This window comes from Stigmatopora argus, chromosome 11, assembly GCF_051989625.1.
Source record: "Stigmatopora argus isolate UIUO_Sarg chromosome 11, RoL_Sarg_1.0, whole genome shotgun sequence".
In the NCBI taxonomy this organism is placed as follows: domain Eukaryota; kingdom Metazoa; phylum Chordata; class Actinopteri; order Syngnathiformes; family Syngnathidae; genus Stigmatopora; species Stigmatopora argus.
This window is the reverse complement of record NC_135397.1, coordinates 12236076-12256566: the sequence shown is the minus strand read 5'-3', so window position 1 is coordinate 12256566 and position 20491 is coordinate 12236076. Positions and strand designations below refer to the sequence as shown.

Genomic DNA, 20491 nt, shown 5'->3' with positions numbered 1-20491 from the left:
AATTCTGATGTTTGTGCACTCTTTGCGATAAGCTATAATGTTGACAGGCACTGTTATGCACAGCATTTAGATGCCGGTGAACATCGAATAATGTTAGAAATAAAATAAAATAGGTGCACTCTCTTAAAGTTACCATACCTGTTTTTGTGTTGCATTCTAAATGCTTTCTATAACGTTCCTTTCTACGATGGTAGAGAATACTACCTGAAAGATATCTGTGAATGTGACATATGAGTCAAGGATTTTCCAAACATGTTTTGTAATTTATGTATCTCGTTTGGTATTCTAAAATGACTTCCCCTAATTACTTAAAGGGACCTAACTCGATTAATGTACAGGCTATGTTATATATTTACATGTGTGTTCCAAATAAGTATTGTTCAAACTTAGTGTTGGTCTGAGCACTACAGTCCAATTCTTATTGAGGAGTTTGGCAGCCAGTTTGGGTAAACACTATCAAACATTTTTGTAAGACTGTCAATTTTGAGCCAAAAGGGCCAAGAAAAAAACAAATTTTATCTGGGTACATTCATAATCGCATTCTTACATTTTAACAGTTTCAAAGGGGCCAGTTTTTTTTTTACTGAAATTCTTATCCTTGTTCTGATTGTGAGTTCATAGCACAGTTATACTACAAAACCTGATTTTCATATATGTAGCTTTTCTGATGACTTACATGTGGTTGAACCCATTTCTAATGAATGTCAATGTTTTCCTTCTTTAATGAGAACTTTTCAGTGAAGGCATTTACTTACTATACATCCAGGCTTTGAGTATCCCATGAAAGGAGTGCATTTTGGCTCTGATCCAACTTCAGATTTTTTTTTCTGACTCGGTGGCGGTCTGTATACCGCTTAGTGCCATTTAGTTACATTCATGTTTCAAACTCATTAGTGAGTGCTGGGAACATAATGTGACAGAACAGATGTTTTCACCACACTTTCACACACAAATTTTCAGGCCACATATTAATACGTCATCAGAGCACAACAGCAACAGATTCAGTATAAACCGTGAAAGACCGTTTAGTCCAGGCTCCGACTGCAGCCTTCTGTATTCCTGTACCAGTCTGTTGCATAGCGGCAACATGCGCTAGAACAGATGTTTAATTGATTTGCTCCAGCCTGACAGTGTGATAAGTTATCTTCGTTCTTCGCATTGTGTCTGTGTGCTACTTTTCTGTCAATTATCGCGCTGTAGTTGAAATTAAAAAAAAAGATACAAATCTGCGAGTAGCCTCTTGTCTCTCAAGCTTTTTGCTCTGTGATCTAGTTGGATTGTTGAATGCAGTACTCGGACGTTTGGTCGCCGGACGTTTGGTCGCCCGGAAGGTTATTGATAATTACCATTTAAAATTGTTGCTCAAATTCCCTAAATACAAACTGCAAATTATTATTTAGTCATACTTAATGCCCTATTAATTATTAGACTAAAGAAAAGCTCCAAATTTCCCGTACATTTATTGTGTTTTGTTGGAGAACTTGTTAAGACCCTGACTGACGTCCCTTCCTAAGGGGACAACTCATGTACATACAAACTCTTATACACTCAGTGAAACTGCTCAGGGCCATTGTTGGCTTTTATTGATGCGTAGACCGTATTGTTTTACCTTGTTTTGTCGCCGGACTTTTGGTGGCCGGACTTTTGGTGGCCGGACTTTTGGTGGCCGGACTTTTGGTGGCCGGACTTTTGGTGGCCGGACTTTTGGTGGCCGGACTTTTGGTGGCCGGACTTTTGGTGGCCGGACGTTTGGTCGCCGGACGTTTGGTCGCCGGACGTTTGGTCGCCGGACGTTTGGTCGCCGGACGTTTGGTCGCCGGACGTTTGGTCGCCGGATGTTTGGTGGCCGGTTGTTTGGGTCCGGGCGACCAAACGTCCGGCGGCCAAAAGTCCGGCGGCCAAAAGTCCGGCGGCCAAAAGTCCGGCGGCCAAACGTCCGGCGACCAAACTTCCGGTCACGGTTGAATGCCAGGTAAAATGAATGTCTGACTTTTCAAATTTGTGAGAATTTGATATGCTTGGTACTATTTACCTATCAAGGATCACTCACTGTCTCTCTTGCTCTCACTCTTTCTCTCTCTCTCTCTCTCGCTCTCATTTTTGGCCTTGCTATGAAGCACAAACACTGTAAATAGCCTAGGAGGCGGGAAATACATGCTCAGACATAGTCTTCAGCCACTGCACACACACTCATTGACGCAAACACTAAAAATGTACAATTGAGGGCTTGGATGTCTGAAAGCCACATTTCAATTCAAGGGAGAAATATAACCTCTTAGTGTGGACAGAAGTGTTCCAGTTTGCTTTGAGTGTGTTATTTTGGCCACGCTGGTCTGCTTTCTTTCACTTCTTCTTAAACTTTAACCCAATGATGTTATTATGAGCTGCCCTGTTAAACTAGTATGTGGGTCGCCTACTTCCAGACAGCAACACTGCTCCAACTAGTCTCTTTCAAGCTGCTAGTGACAACTCCTATGTGGCTCATCTCATCTTCTCTCCTGTGCGTTTCACTGCTGTCACTTCCATATGCTCCAGAGTCTGCTCACAGCTTCCCACCCTCTATCGTTCATTCAAAAACTGTTGGCTTATATGGTTGACTGGTATTTTCAGCATACGATTGTAGGTATAATGATCCACCAGACTTTGGCCACAACACTTTGGAGCTTCTGTGCCTAGTTGTAGTCGCAGTGTGGCATTTGGTAAACAACTGAGCTTTAATCCACTGGCTTCTGGCTTCTCTGTCAGACCAAACCTGCTCTAGAAAAAATGGTCCTGTGGCATAGCAGCATTTATATAGACAGGCACCACAGCAAAATATGCAAACAGTCACTTCAGTTGAATCCAGTGTTGAAGGGCAGCTTGTTCAACTTGTTAAATGTGTTGTATCTATTTGAGGTTGTTATACGGCAATCTTCATTGCATTCCATGGTTAAATAAATCCACGCGTGTTTTATGCTGCTTGTCATCACTACGTTAAAAATTATGTGGAATAAAAAAATACAAAAATGGTTTCTTGCTTTAAATAGACCAAAATGAATGCATGAACTGGTGGAAGTAAGTAATAAGAGACATCAGTCAATAAACGGCCATGGTTTAAAAAAGCTGCCCAGATTACACAAGTAATTGCCACAAATTCAAACCATACAGGAAAATGGACTGAAACGTGAGGACTAAAACATGCAGGTAGTCAAATGTTTCAATAATAATAGCACTTGTATTGCATCAATTTTATGGCTGGCAGCTACAGTTATTATGATCGATGTGTATATTTGAGCAACAAATGCCATTTATATTAGTAATTAATTAACCAATTTATTGTTTTTTTATTAACATATGAATCAAATCTCATAATTCTTTTTTTTTTTCAAGATGGAATGAATACATGAAGGTAGTCAAAGCATCAATAATAATACTGGCCAGCATTAACATTAGCTGTTAGGGGTTGGTCTTGTTATGTTTTTTCCCCTGTGTGACCTGACCATGTGATTGGCCATTGAGTTCACATGTTGTCTCCCCACCCCTGGTGTATCTCCTGCTTCCTGCCTCTTGTGTGATCCAGGTGTTTCTGATTGTCTGTCAATCTAAACTCTGTGTGTTTGTCAGTCCTTGTTGGAATTGTCTGCGTTTCCCCATGTCCTCTCCGTCAGGTTTGGTTTTATTATCTGATTCCATAGTCTTTGTTTCTGAATATCCTGCCTTAGTTTTTGAAGTTTTTGTTAGTGTACTCCACTCCCTGTCATTGTTCGCTTCCCCACATTTGGGTCTTACTAAGTTCTACGCAACCACAGCTATAGGTGTAGTATTCATAGCTTTTTGTAAAATGTCTTTACATGTTGCAAAATGATAGCAAAACATTATTCAACCCTTTCTCACTAACATAATTTACACGTATGCATTTCATAACCACTCAATTAGGTCTACCCACAACATTTTCTGAGACAATATACTGGTATTTTGTGTTTGCAGTTTTTATTACTCTGCACACTTCAATACAAGAACAAAACTACTGTTTAATTCATAACTTTCTGATATTGTTATTCAAATGCATAATTATCATATTGGCTAAATGTAAACCATGCTTATTTGTTATTCCAATAGATTCTGCAAGCAACTATGTTGGATGATTGTGCATTGTGCATTGGTGATATGTAGCTTACATATTGTTATGCCTTACATATTCAAATGTATCCACTCACTAAGTGACAACACGACCAGCACTCTTCTCAATCAATCACTCTTTATACTTGTAGCCAAGTCACATCAGTGGAATTACAGCTCGGATAAAGGCATGTTCGTAAAACTTTATGTGAAGGTATAAAAATGTTCTATAGCCCTATATTGATTTATGTTATTGCCTTAGTCCCCTTCCTTGTTGGCGTGTCGGTACTTACCACTGCACCCGTTTGGATGAGTTCTGTTGTATTTCTGCATACATGCCTAATTTCGAAGAGCTCAACACCAAACAGTAGTTTGTCATGTTATTTTCATGTAACTTAATGCCAAGCCATCACATCAAAATGAATTTGATTGTTTTCACCTGTGATTAAAAAAAATCCGTTATTAGAGTACTACAGTTGTAATTGATAATGTCACTTTTATGGTCAAGCCTTAATGACGTTTGTGTGTTTTTGTGTATTTTAGTTTAGATCCCTGTGGTCTCTGGGATCCATTTCAAATAGTGTGGATCAATTCATTTCATACTGTGTTCCAGTCTGCTGGCAGACCCCATGCAGCTAGCAGAAATAAATTGGAGTAGTTTTTCAGTGCAGACCTCAGTCACTACCTATTTAAATTGTAGCGATGTGAGAACATGACATGCCAGTTTGGATTATTTTTAAGGAACTGGCGCATTATTTTGACCGATTTAAATCTGAAAACTTTGCAGCTAAAATATCATTTGTTGAGAGTGTTTGCTTAATTGATCCCTCATGAGGTATGGTGGCGATTAAATGTTCTGTGTGATATTCATTTTAGGATGGAGGGACTGGAGCTGGAATTTAGTTTACTTAGACTGCAATTATGTATTTCTAACATACCCTATACATACCCATTGATATGTCTGGGTGGCAAAGAAGCAGCGCCAGTTGGAATGTTACAAATCCACTGTTTGTCCAGGAACCATATCAGTGCTGGGAATCCTTATACTAAGTGGGTAGAGGTGGGAATCCTTCATGGCATGAACAGGGAATCATAATTTATAATTTTCTGCCACAAGAGTAATATTGCATATTGGAGTACTGTAATGCAAAAACCGGCACCACAAGTCCAAACCACAAAGCATCTGTCTGTGAAACAAGAGAAGGCACGCTTGCTCTCGTGCCAACAGCTATTGCTTAGATTCCTTTTACTGTTATACTAATGACTAATTTTTTGTGGGTTTTTTCAGTTTACACAAGCAAAACAATTGCTGTGTAAGAGTCCGCATTTCTTTTAACTCTTTGGTCATTAACAAGTGGTTTTGGAATATGAATTACTTTACATCAAGCAAAGTGATGTCACTTAAAGTTTCCAAAAAGTTTAGCATGTGGAAGTAAACAAACTGTCAGGGGGCTTTCTTTGCGTCTTAATTATTATTGCACTTTTAGTCGGAACAAATTATTTGGATACATGGATTGTTTTACCGCCTTGTCATTCAACAACTTGTACTTTTATAATATCAATGATTCTTCTAAGATACAGTTTAGTCTTGGACCCACTGCAACTTTCGCTCGCTCTGCTTTTTCGATCTTCTGGGAATAACAAAGTATTATTTTCGATAATGTGTTTTCATGCGCACTGATTGACATTATAAATCAACACAAACAACCTCTCCCGTTTGGTATAAAATTTTAATCGTAATAGGCTTCCTTGAATCAGAATATAGCCAAAGGGATTTATTCTGATCAAGCTTTTAATTTGAATAAATGTTTCCATATAAGTGTAGCCAATGAAAACCAGCCCCACTCTGTAAAACAGGGTCAGCTTTATTCATGGTCCTTTGCTAAAATGGCTCAAATGATTGCATTCGTAGGTTGCATCAATGAGGGGAGTGGAAATACAAGCAACAACAAAACAACTTGTGAGAGGGTTATGCAAAAAATTGAATCAGCTTTTTTACAAAACCCTCCTGCTACTTCTCAATGTCTCTCTTATGGCATCTTATCACAGTCCTCCCCTCTTAGATCCTTTTTGTTGACCTTTGGGAGTCATCTGGATTGACCACCCAGGAAATGAGACATTTAACATTATGTCTTGTATCCAGGTTGACATGTGTGAAAGCACCTATCTACGCAAGCACCTGTAATGAACACCACATGTGCACAAATCACAATGGAGGCTAATGAAGGTTCATCTATTATTTACTTCCCGCAGTCCTGTCGCTTGGCCTGTCAAAGCACCTGTGTACACACGCACACACACCATCTGTGTATAATGACCATTCCTTTTAGTACTGCATAGTGCTACAGTCCCTTGAGTGGTCATTAGACGAGTGCAGGAAAGAAACGCTTGCTTTTGCCGTAGATTTGGAACACGTTTTTGGGACTTGCTCAGGGACGAGAGGTTGAGTTTGTGGGTCAAGGCCGTGTGGACCAATAATGCTTAGCGATTGCAGTAGCACACAAACAATCTGAATATTTACTTCCACATGCTGCCATCTGAATAATAAGGTTACACAGCTTTTTCTTGGTTCAACAACGCAGCTTACGAGTTATTGTTGGCATATACTGGCGACTAACCCCAAATCTTCTTTCAACTGCAGTACCTCGTCTCACTTTTTGTGATGGTCAATGCTCGACTGGGCATCTGCTCTCATTTTTTCCACAACACTCAGCTTTTTGGCCTTGTGGCCTTTCTTAAATACTCCCCGTTGGCTTCCACTAATTCCTAACAATAGTGGAAATACATAGCCAAGCAGGGGTGCGGTTGCGGGTGTAAATTGGCAGGTCCGAGAAGCAAAAGACATCTTAAATGTCTTACCCTCGTTGGACTTCTAGAATAGACCAGGGAGAAGAAATGCCAACTTCCTCAAAAAAGCCTGCATTTACCAGAATTTTGAAGTATTATGTGCCGCACAGTACGTTTCAATGTTATCAAAACAAACTCTTACCCAATGCAGTGGAAGCTGCAAGGTCAAACACAAGGGGTTGCTGATTTTCCTTCAGTTTGTTCAGATTTGGAATAACTAAAACAAAATGCAAATTAGGATTTTCTGTGACAATCTTACTGCATCCAAAATCTCTCTAAACAGTTTGACTGAAAAATAGTGCTTTATTGTCCAGAAATCGTGGCAATTTTGCTGGAGAAATAATACATTGACAATAGTAATTTCCTTCTTTGTTTTTGTTATAATGTTGCTGAAATGCAATACTTTTTTCACGCTGCCTGTTCCATACGGTAGACTTTTAAATACTGTCTGTGCAAAGTTTTTTTTTCTTTTCTTTTTAATTTTTTGTTGTTGTTTGCAAAGCTCAAAATATAAAATCTAGTGCAGGTAAAAAATGAAATATTAATGCTCATTTCTGTGTATTTTTCCTTGCAGGGAGCTGAATGGTAACAATCTCACACGCATCACCAAGAGTGACTTCGCTGGTCTCAAATACATCCGAGTTCTGTGAGTTTTATTTACAGGCTTTACACAGAACTACACATACAAACACGCCTATACACTCACAAAGGAGGGGCAAGGAGTTGCACAGTAGCATATGTGTCAGTCAGAATGTAACTACTATTGTGCGCAGAGAGACAATCGTACAGACTAGTCACAAACCTTACATTAGCATTAGTCCACTGAAGTGGATTCATGGAGATCTACTCCACAGTACATTAAGCAACCAAATGACTCTAGCAAGTGATGAAATGGCCTTTACTCTCATTGGGCACTGTCTATTGCAGCATCACTTTTAGTGCTAAATTTATTTACACATTTTCCTGTGTCTAAGACACTTCGACATAATGTATGCATTCGTACCATCCTAGATGAGCGCAATTAACACGCTTGGTTCACGACACATAACTTAATGTGTATTAAACTAACCAGCACTTGTAACATTGAGAGTTGAATTTGGTTTAGAAACCGAATTTGTACACACCACGGAAGGGGAAGTTATGTGGACATTTATCATGTTTTAAGTGTAAATCTGGCTGCACACAATCATTTTTTTCACACTGCATTATTAGCCCCCTGCCACACAACATACCTACCTCCTGCCTTGTTCCATCTCTCTTTTCTAAGCCATATTCACACTGCTATTTGCTCCCTGATCTGCCCTCACATACTGTGTGCATAATCACCTACCGCTTCACATTGAGTTTAAATGCAGACAAAAGAATGACACACACACACACAGACAGACACACATACATCATCCTGTGCTATAACTTGATTTTAACCAGCAGACTTCAAAGTAGGGAATAAAAGTCACAGTTTACAATCCGGAAATTATTGTATAGATTCACACACTCATACATTTTATTCAAAATATAACTTAGGGCCATCACCATGTCAAGTTTCAAGTCTGAAATACACATATTTCTTCCCATCTAAATTCATGAGAAAGAGACCAGGAGTGAATTGCACTTTTCTCTCAATGTTTATGTAGCGCAAACAGTGATTAGCATTTATATTTGATGGCGAGGAACTACAGACTACTGAGTTTTCAGAGACGGCAGAGGTAGCCTTCAACACGGAACAGTTGTATACGTAATGAAGGACCACTCTTGTTTCTCCTGTAAAGTCTCTTTCTTGACTTTATGTTATTGTAACACTTCCATAATCGCCCAAGACCCAATTTTAGAGAAATACATTTTGGAAGGGTGAGTGAAAAAATGTGCTTTAATCTTTTTGAATATACGTATATTTTTCCCCAGTCCTAGTCTTATCCTTCTTAAAGATGAATTTCCACACCTTACCAAAATTTGGTCTGGTCTCCACCCAAAGGCATTGCCCATTAACCACACATCGACCACACAACTACACTCACTGAGCCACCTAGGAAAGCGTTCCTTCCACAACTGTTTTTTTTTGTTGACACGATTCCACACTGTGGCTTCTCTGTTTATTGGGTGTTGACTATGCTTCAACCAAGTGTGAATACAGGAATTCCGTGAAGTATACCAGTATTTTAGATACTGTGATAAAAGTGTCTATGTTACAGTTTGCAATACTTTTACTTCTTTGCCTGCAGGCAGCTGATGGAGAATCAGATTACTGTGATTGAGCGTGGAGCTTTTGATGACATGAAGGAACTTGAGAGACTGTGAGTACAAGCCTGTAGAACTATTAAAAATAAGATGTATATTTATGAATCTGATAAAATTGTTACATGCATTAGTTGTGTTGAATGTGACTAAAAAGATGAGCTGTCCATAAAATGTGGATAGATTGCAAGGCCTTTTTCTGTCATTACCTTTGCCCGACAGACATACTATGGCTAAACACGTTCACAACCATCTGCATAGCACCATCACTCCTCAACAGCTTGTTAACCGGCCCTGAACGACACGGGCTAAAACGCATAACCACTCTTCAGAGGGGACAGTCAAAAATTCAGTACTCCTAGCCATATGGAAACCTTTGGCACAGATGATTTTATGGGCATGCACCATTAGTGGATAACATCATGAAAGCCTTAATATGAAATCCACATGAAAATTTTAAAATCCCCAAAGCCATGTCTCACATCGCCTTTCCCCCATATTTTACTAACCCTAACCCCTCTTACAAAGAAATGGTTAGCTGTATTCTTGTTCCAGACCAATGTGGAAATGAAGTGGTTGGTTCACCGGTATTTAAAAAGCCACAAACCCACTAGCAGGTAAACAACATACTGTTAATTCTCGTTACGCGGTGAAGTCATTCAGTTCTTCTCAATAGTGAGTTGCTCTGGTCCCAACATCTGTGTCAAAGTGTGTCCATGGCAGAAGTCTTTCTGTCAGATTTGCAGCTTATGTCACAGCCATTACATTCACTCCCACAGGCCCTCAGGATTTAGTGGTAGGAGAGAGCTGTGGTTTCCAACAAATTAGCAACAGGCTGTTTCTCATTGAGTTAAATGGTCTATTTGCATAAAGCCTGCCAGTCTTAAACGTGTAATGTTTGCCAACCATTGTTCCAGTCATGAAACCTTGTCTATTGATATAACTCAGATCAAATCCACACATGTTCGCATCATGTAATTGGTGTAATTCACTTGATACCAAAAGGGAATTTTGGAGCATTGTTCCTCTCGGAAAGCGAGCGCTGGATGAAATCCTACCCCGGTGCTGTATTGTAATGTCACCACTGCAGAGATAATTCACTGTGCTGTCTTTGACTTAGCATTTTAATTCCCCTGAACTTTCACGTGGATATTTACGTGACATTCAATGGTGATTGAAACACAATAGCCCATGGCTACACTGTTTCAACTACATCTTGCTGAAATTATTCACAGCTTCAATACACACAGACACACTGGTTGATCATGTGCTCTCCCTGCTGTAGGCGTCTGAATCGTAATCAACTGCAGCAGCTTCCTGAGTTGCTCTTCCAGAAGAATCCTGGCCTATCTCGACTGTAAGTAAATGCATTTGTTTTTAAAACTTTAACTCATCACTCTCTCTCCCTTCTGTTCACGTCATCTCTCAACACTTGTCTTCTGTCCTATAACGCTGCACTGCAAGGTTTAATTTACCAATGTGGGCTTTGGTTTCGTGCACAATTAAACAGCGAGCAGAAATAAATCTAACTTATTGAAAGGCCAGTTGAGATTTCAACGATCCCCAGTGTTCATTTTTGACTTTTGCATTCTTTGGCCTGCATTCCTAATCATCATCAGCGTCTACTATAGAAAGTACACTGCTGACTGGCAGGAAAGTCATGTGTGGTCCAGTTGATTTGGGTTCTGTCCCAGTTTCAATAATATTTATGTGTTATCTATATAAAGACTGCATCTCTTTTCAGTAATGTAAATATTAATCAGTGGCGGGCCGTCAGGGCCTTCAAGGCCTTCTCTCCTGGCCTATCTGAATCATATATTACATTTTCAATTCAATTTATTGGCAAAAGAAAAGCACAAGGCTAGGGGCCATGTAACGAAGATACAAGAAGTGTGTCAATTTTGTCCATCAATACTTGTTAAATAATTCTAAATTGTCTGTAAGCTTCCTTTCATTGCTTTTCCCCCTGGTTGCACTGCTTCCAGATGTGTTTTCATATTGAAGCATTTAACCAATCACATTTCACCCATTATTTGTTGCCAGAGTCAGAAATCTGCCTCAAGGCCTTCACAATCAGTTCTGCAGGCTCTGCTGCATTAAACAAGCGTCGATAAGACTGTTGCTTTAACCAATCAGATTTTGAGTTGGCAACACCACAATGCCTTCTCGCAGGCGTAGGGATACGTCATTGCCTTCTCGCAGGCGTAGGGATACGTCATTGCCTTCTCGCAGGCGTAGGGATACGTCATTGCCTTCTCGCAGGCGTAGGGATACGTCATTGCCTTCTTGCAGGCGTAGGGATACGTCATTGCCTTCTCGCAGGCGTAGGGATACGTCATTGCCTTCTCGCAGGCGTAGGGATACGTCATTGCCTTCTCGCAGGCGTAGGGATACGTCATCGCTTTCACCAACTATGATTGGCTAGTGATAGAGTGGATTAGCCAGAGCTACCAAACTGTATCTGGAGCGAGCTGCACAAGCAAATATATTGTTGTGTTGATTTAAAGCCATTTTCAAGATGGACTTTTCAAGAAAAAAAAGCTGGACATCATTAAGAAAGGTCGGACACCTCCAAAGCAAGCAAGCCTGTCGCAACCGGAAACGAACATTTTCAGCACTAAATCGAATAAAAACGTGTGCCAGAAATACGAAAGGACAGGCTCGACTTTCAGCATTAGCTTCGATGGCAATAGAAAAGGAGGAAAGAAAGGAGGATGGATATAGTGTACAGTTAAAAAGGATTTTTGGTGAGTAAAATATGGCTATATTCCTAAATGATATTTCAATTGTACGAGGTTATTATTGAGGATTTTTTACGTGTCGCAGCTGTAGCTGCAGTAGAGGTTTTATAGCCATAAATTAGTTTTTGAGGGTTGGATTGATTCCGACAGAAGGCGCTACTAGAAAATGCACGGACTGCCACTGATATTAATACATCCTGCACAGTCTAAATGTCCCACAGTAACGTTTTACTTCTTTGTAACATGCTTGTAACTTTCTTTCTTTTTAATTTTTTATTGGTAGAATTGTAGCTTTTGGCTAATCGGTGTCTCTGTTGCTATCTGATCATTCCAGCTTACATTAGTCAGTAGGTACCTGCAGCATCTGGTGTAAAAGAAACTGCAGGACATTTAAAATGACTTTTTCTGCCATATACCTAGGTTGTAGTTTCTTCGATCTTATTGTCCTGATTTTAGACCGCCATCTGCTTATCTCGTTTTGATATGTTATTCCATCTTGAATATTTCTATAATTTCATTGAAGCCATCTTCACATATCACCAGCGACTAAGCCAAAGTTCTGCTCGCCAGGATTTAGAGTGTCACCATTTGGGAAATGTAAAGTCTGCTAGTGACATGTCACTGGCTTGTCTTTCTTGGTGGAATAGGGAGAGAGAAGGCCAAGGCCTTCCACGAAAGTTAATGGCCCTGTACAAGCTTGATTAGTCCATCTGCGCCATGTGATTCTGCCAACAGCCCATGAATTGTCATAATACAACTTCCCTAATTCATCTAATCTGACTGATTTTGGACTCATAATTTCAAACTCTGAGCTGGCACATCCTCCTTGGTCTCGTTGGCTGAATCGATTCACATTTATTCTTAATTCCTGTTTTAATAGTGGAATAATGGGGCATGACACTTTTCCAGTGTTTTGCATATTCCTAAACGGCAAAAAATAGTAATGCAGTCCCATTAAATTAAGAAAAAAAACACCACAATGCCACAAATTGACACATTGATTTGTGCGAGACTTAAATCAAGCAGGAAAAGACAAAGCCTTCTCTTGATGTGTGTCTGTTAATGGCTATTGATATTTCTAGGCCACACTGTGGGTTCTGGTTCCTGGTTGATGTGGTTAGGTTAGAACTCGTCTGCCAGCAGTTTTTAATGGATTTAAAGGGTTCTCCGTTCCCAGGTGGAGTCTTTTTTCTGCTATTTAGTTTGTTCCTTTTGCTTTAGTCAGAACTGACCCGAGTGTGATCATGTACGTTAATTATGGACCTACGGGGCTTGTTGCGCCAACTTTTGCAATATTATAGAATTCATTTTTATCTCTGATCACAAAAGCCTGTTATATTGGGTTTTTTAAAGGTTAGATTACCAGGTGCCTATTTAGCCTGTTGTTCTCTATTGAACTATTTTTACTTTAAAGCATTAAGTAGTAAGTTTGTTCTTGGTGTCTGATCAAATGAAAAAATGCCCTCCTTAAAATGTGTCTTATATTCCAGTGCAACCTTTCATTCATTCGTTCTTTCATTCATTTTATGTTGGGCTTATCCTAACCAAGGTTGCGGGGGGTGCTGGATCCTATCCCATCTAAATTCGGGCACCAGGCGGGGGACACTGAATTGTTGGCCAGCCAATTGCAGGGCACAAGGAGAGGGACAACCATTCAAGCTTACACTCATATTTAGGGGTATCTTAGAGTGTTCAATTAGCCTACCTTGCATGTAAAACCAGAGTACCTGGAAAAAAAACACACAAGCAGGGGGAGAACATACAAAATCCACATTAAGGTCCTGCTCATCTGTGCCTTTAATTAGCGTCTCATTTTGGGAGAGCAAAAGGAAGTGAGGACCGTGGGACTTGAGGGGAAAAGTGAGAGGATTTGGTGTATAGTGGAGAGGTTTTAGCCCTGAGGGGGTCACAGCATCTGGTTTAAGGTCAGGGTTAGTTTTGGGGGAAGTGGAGGTGAAGGTTGTTCCTGTTTGTTGCCACGAGAAAACTTTGTCAAAAGTGATGTATTACATGGGGAGGCTGAAACATATGAAGGTGAGGTTCCACCTTGTTTTTTTCCCCAGGAGTTCTAAAGAGGGGTTGTTTAGTTGTACAAAAGGAATTAAGGGGGTAATCGGGGTAAAGAGCTGGAGAGAGCATGTCTTGATGATTCTTAAGATCCTCTTCCTGCCTTTTAATCTCGTACTGCAATGCTTGGCGCCGCACATATTGATGTACGTAAAACAAAACACTGACATGCTAGTAGTGTGAAATGATACATACAAGTCCACACATAAAAGAGGGAAAATAAGAAATGCAAATGAATTAGACAGACAACATCCCTGTAATTACATTTCCGTGGCTAAATTTAGGGTCGTCCATGAGCAAATATGTTCTTGTTTATTTGTAAGAGAACAGTAGCATGTTGTTTTTGTTTAGAGTTGAATGCTTGTTGGCTGGTTACTGTATATTCCGTACTGTAGGTCATACTTTTTCCATAGTACAGACGCTCCCCTACTTACGAACATTCAACTTACGAACAACAGTACATACGAACATGTCTGCAAATTGCGTTTAAGTCCAAAAATTTTCGCAAGTCCAATTTTGTATTTCGCCTTTTTCGGAGTAGTACTTCTTTCCGCCGCTAATACCGACGCCTGGCGCTGTGAGAGCTCAGCTCACCCAGCATCTACCTTCTTCTTCGTTGCAATGCGGAAGTGCGTGAATGTATCTCCAGTGTGCAAATAACCTTTTTCATTTGTATCATTAAATATCTCATGCATCCAATATTGAATATGGTTGGTAAAAAGCTAAAGGCTTCTATTGAGGGAGTTGCAAGGAAGAGGCAAGCCATTTCATTTGAAACGAGTGGCAATAATAACGAAGCTTGATGCGCGTGAGAGTGGTGAGCGTTGCACATTCAGTACCATTTATAAACAGAAAGATCGAGAGCAGGACCCAAATATTAAACGTTGCACAAAGTTTGCAAATCAATTGAATGATGCCATACAGTGCTACCGCATCATTTATGATGAAAAAAAGAAGAAAACTGTGCAATTGTCATTAGGTCGCTTCTTTTGGCCAGTTTCTAATACTTAAATCTCTCTCTCTCTCTCTACAGTACTGTACATATTCTCTCCATTTTATTAAAAAAAAAAAAATTCAGTACAAACCAATGCGTGTTACTGATACAAGCCTTAAACATACAAATGCACTTATATAAACCTTCAATATACTTATATCGGCCTTAAACATAAATTATAATACAAAATATAGCACTGAATCAAATTACAAACAAATTCAACTTATGAACAATCGCTCGGAACCAATTGCGTTCGTAAGTAGGGGAGTGTCTGTATTGCTGGGCCTGCGACTTAAACATGTATAACTTTTATGTTTTTTTCTCACTGACTGGCAACAGCTTGTTCTGTTGTGTTATTTAGGCAATAGTTATCCAAAACCTGTTCATATGTTACATTAACAGGTGCCTTTTTTCCTGTTGTTGCCTATTTTCCTGCCTCCCTTTCCATTCAGTAGGAGTTCCTTAGCTGCAAGTTGGCTTGGAGACAGAACACCAGCTTTCAACTTTTGACATTTTTATATATGATGACATGAAAGGGCTAAATTTGCTGTGCCTGTTGTTATTCCTACTAGTGAGCCAGCCACAATGTTAATGCTCCAAACTTGTCTCGTTGTTTCCTTCTCTTTGTCTCTGTTGATGAATGACCTGCCTCAGCGCGTCGGGTCTCTTGGAAGACTGTTTGGGGCCCAACTTTGCAGGCATCTCCATGGCAACTCCTTTTCCTCAATTGATTTCTGGGCCACCAGTGTGCCCTCTTGATTACAATCGCCGCCCACACATCTGTCTAGCATCAAACTCTCAATGCAGAGGAACGTACTTACACTCTGTCGTTTTAGCAGTGATGCCAGTTTCCAAATAGATTACTTGTACTGAAATGAATTGCAACAGACTTATTCAGGTTCTGGTTTCCTGAATGGAGACTTTGAGTGGAGCTACCATTGGTTACAAATATCCAACAGAATAATCACCTCTTCCCGAGCTTCCCTTTACGTCCACCATTTGCTCATACTATAAGATACTATACATAAATAGGACACAGTGTGAGTAAACGGTTCATTTTTAAGGTTTTGAGTTATTTATTTATTTTTTAGTAGCATGAAATTTCTGGACCAGTGACTGAGCAAAATCAGATCCATGCCACATAATATATTAACCTCTTCCTGCTTCTGCTTTGACAGGTGGTAAAAGAGGCTTTTACTGCTTGTCCCTGTTTTCTTTATGAGTCGTGGACATGTGTGTTTGTGTAAGTGTATGTGCATGCGCAAACAAGGGAGAGAAACGCAGACTAAACCGTGTGAAAAAAAGCAAAGCCAAAAGGGGGTAATTTCAATACCACAATGCCATTTTTAATAATCACCTCAGCACAAGGTGTGCGAAAGTAAGGAAAAGAAACAGGAAAAATTAGGTGGTACGTTTAGAATTAAAAAAAAAAAGGTTTTATTTATGATTCTGTGACCTGCCTTAATTGATAAATTAAAGTGATACACTGAAAATTCTTGGATATCCATACAAAAGTACAAATTAATTAATGTTGGATGTGTGTTTGTGCACATACTACATATTTATGCCATCTATGATAGCCTACAAAAAACGCACACAATTACCAAAAAATCACACACGCGTAGTGAGTGTGTGGTTATGAACATGTATTTCCTCATGTTATCGTCACGGGACTAGCCCAGTCATTATGAATTGATACAGCATGAATAAGACATCACAGTGTGGTCCAGATCCGTCATGAGTATACACACACAGGGATTTCACTCAGTGAAGCTGTCCAATGAGGGCCTGCTTGTCCTCCTCTCTGCTCCCACCACTGACAGTTTAGACTGGTTGGCAACACTCGGTCCAGATTGGAACTGACACTCAGAGGACAAAACACACACACTCTCCTTGGTATCTCCAGCCTTGTGGAATGCTACAAACTGGCCAGGAATAACACCTATTTTTGAGGCCAAGTTGCCGTAGTTATGCGAGTACATATGTACATCCAAGGTTGAATGCAATCACCAACAAAATTTAAAACTCTATTGTTCATGTTGTCACACAGAAACTATCGTATGGTTATAAAAGTGCAAATTATCAATTCAGCGCTTTAATTTTTTGATAATTAAGAAAAAAAATGCACCAGTTAAGTTCGATTAATTTTTAACATTCTGTCCACCTCATTAGAGCCCACTTTTAAAAATCTGGAATTGTGATCAATGTTATCTCCTGTTGGTAAGGATCGCAGCAGTACTTCAATACTCCGTACTTTCCCCTCAGAATTATCAGGTGTTTGGGTCTGAACTATCACGAACATTGCTGGATGTGTTCCATGTAAACGCAAACGCAACATGTCTTCAGTCTGGCAGAAAGATACCTTTTATCGTTCAGTGCAGGATATATAGCCACCTACGATTATATCATGCAATCCGAGAAAAATGGCTGCTCCATCCTTGAAATGTGTCCCCCTTTAGAGATTTGACTTGAAGCCCCAGACAATTTTAACAGATGCAATGTGTGGCATTTTTAATGATTATGTTTCTTACCTTTCTTTGTGAGCACATCACACAGAGATAAACACTTTAAGGAATAGCTTTTTTTACACTCGGGCAAAGCCTGAGAGAGATTTGGAGAATTTTATTTGTGTGTGTGTGTGTGTTTGTAATTAGGGGTTTGAACAGATCCCTTGATCCTGTTCCCTATGGCTATATTCTTTCTGTCTGTTTACGGGTCCATCATCCATTCCTGTGACTCGAGTCCTTTTGTTCTTCATATAAAACAGCTCGTGCTGTCTGTAACTCTAGTCCAAAGACTAACTAAATGCCAGTTTTAAATCATGCAGTCCAAAAATGCAAACTGATTACAGGAAACTCTTTAGCCACAAAGGTCATCTCTCTATTTTATATACCAGAGGTGCACTTTTGACTGTAGAAAAGGCTGACAGTACAAAAAAGCAAGTTTGTCTCACTCGTACTGTTACATTTTTCACAAATTTTCATCGGGAATTTCTATATTTAAGAAGACATACAGGATTTATGTACATATGTAGTTCTTATTATTATTTTACAACTATTTTAGTACTACTGATATAATTAAATTTTAGTATGCTACTACACCATCAGTGATTTAGGCATATATTCAAGAATACATGTATGCAAAGTACTCTAAATACATCACAAAGGGCAATGGGATTGATAGTTTATTTTAGGGTTGATTTTGAAGCAAATATCAGAAGAATGAAAAAGCAACCGAAATCCACATAAATAGTATATTGATCCTTTCAGAGTTAAGCGCAAGGTAAACTGGCTATGATAAAATGCAGTGGTATAGTCACTGGGATCTGACGATATGTGGCAGAGGCAGCTAATAAATACGGTGTGGATTTAGCAAATGGAGTTGGCAGACGGTGCGCAAGAAGTAAAGTGGGGCCCCTACATAAGAACGATTGACTTCTCTGGACACTTTGAAAGGTTTGTCATCTGTAGAGTTGGAGAAAGCAGCTGCAAAGAAGAATTAGCCAAAAGGGCCATTATCACTTCAAAGACGGCCTAAAGGAGACCCGGGTGACAGGAAGTATAACTATAAAAATTGCCACGATCAAACTAGAAAGCCCTCCCCATTCCCCTTATTAGGTATACCCAACTTCTATCATCACACCCTCCTTATTTCATGGTTGTCCTAGCCTTCCATGACTTCCTCCCTGGATCTTATCTGTATCTTTAACACCTGGCTGCCCTGGATGCTCACTTCTTTTATTCATCTTCTCCCGGCTGGATTTCTCCATCCTCAGGCTTAAAAAAGGGTCCTGGGGACTGGAGTTTTTGATGAGCCCCAGGTTTTGTTAATGAGATTGCAGACACTTTCATGTGGGATCAAGCTGGTCGTAGGCGGTGGTGGTAGTACGAGGGGGGTTGTTGGTGCTGGTGTTAGAGGTTTGGATGTTCCCAGCATAAGATTTGATAGTGGGAAATCAGTGAAGCTAGCTAGCTCAGTCTGGCACTACGCTTTGTGGACAAATCCCACGAAGTCAAGGCGACCTCAGCATGACACACAACACTGTTAAAAGATGGAACAATTAATTGTAGCATTCGTCTGTCTAACCCAATATATTTCCTGATATTTACAGCCCTAGAAGGTCAGACACTTCAACCAGGACCGCAGAATAAGACAGAAATAAATGACAGACACAGACTAATACACATTTTCTTCTATTGCTCTTTGCTTGCTCTACGAGAGAGTCAACACCTCATAAATTCAGCATGAGAGTAAGTAGTACCCAGGGACAAAGGCGAACTGACTGGAGGGGTATTTGAACAGGCGGACCCCCTTTGATTTGACTTTAGCCGCTGGAATCAATGCCACTCCTAAAATCCCCTCTATCCAGCTGATCAACCAAAAGTAAGCCATGCATATATTTGCGGGTGGGTGTGTCTATTAATCCGTAATGCCTAATTACACACCATTACGTCTTCGTTCTCCTTCATTAAAACTAGTGGAATGAATTAACTTCAACCTAAATATTAGGTGATCTCTAACCACAGCATACTATGCAACTTTTACTGTAAATCGTGTATATAATAGTTGTGACTGTAAATAGTTGTTTGTCTTGTTCATCTGTTTTTGAATTGTTGGGTTTTAATAACAAATTTTCTTATGAAAAGCTATGAAAACACAAACAATTGGTTCTACATGAGCTAATGACCTGCACCAATGCACAAGAGACTTTTTGTCAATAAAATTTCAACCTGATCGTACACCTCTGGTGCTCATCTGGGACACGTTGGACCTTAGTTAGACATGTTAATGTTCATTCAATTGTCATAATACCACAGCCATTATACTATATATAGGATGTTTTTTATACTATATATAGGATGTTTTTAATGTAACATAGGTTATTTAATATTAGTGTGAGATTGCCAAGGTAATATGTCTTTGTTCATAAGTTAGGCGCTCTATATTAATGTGTTCAAAATGTGATGTAGCATTGGACTGGACCTGCACCAGTGGACTTGGGTCACTCTTCTTTCTGCTTAAAGAGCAACTACTATGTGCAGCATTCATATTAAGTAAAGAGGATATGCCCCAGTTCTACTTCACAAAGCTGTAAAGAGATGGTTATTCATGGATAACAAAGACTTTTCACACGAGCAAGTTAACATACAGCCCTTTACTTCATCAACACTTTACCCCCCAAATGTATTTTTTTTTCTTTTCCATCTGCCCCTTGATTGTCTTGGTCCAGGGTTAATTCTTTGCTACCTGCTTTAATTGGAGGCAATTTTGGCAGAGCAAAAATGGAAGCTAGCCTAACCAAATTTGGATCAGTGATAAATATCTAAATTTAAAAAAATGTTATCATGACACCTTAATAGTTTCTATGGAGACTAGAATGCCATAATATTGTTTAGCTGCCCTTTGGCAATCTCATTATCGGCTTCCTACCTGTATTAGTGGATATAAAAAGATAGTGTTGAGTTTAATAATAACACTTGATGCGTAAAGGTGTCACTCTGTAAAATAATCA

General features: G+C 39.6%; 1 protein-coding gene across 6 annotated transcripts in view; it reads left to right on the top strand.

Annotated features, from left to right (window-relative positions):
* Positions 1 to 20491, top strand: part of slit1a (slit homolog 1a (Drosophila)) — a 90295-nt gene that overhangs the window by 6110 nt on the left and 63694 nt on the right. For 4 of the 6 annotated variants that reach the window (XM_077613172.1, XM_077613171.1, XM_077613170.1 and 1 more), the window contains exons 3-5: positions 7520 to 7591; positions 9165 to 9236; positions 10463 to 10534. In XM_077613172.1, coding sequence (XP_077469298.1) covers positions 7520 to 7591; positions 9165 to 9236; positions 10463 to 10534 — 216 coding nt within the window. The other 2 variants (XM_077613173.1, XM_077613174.1) reach the window with 2 other exon arrangements.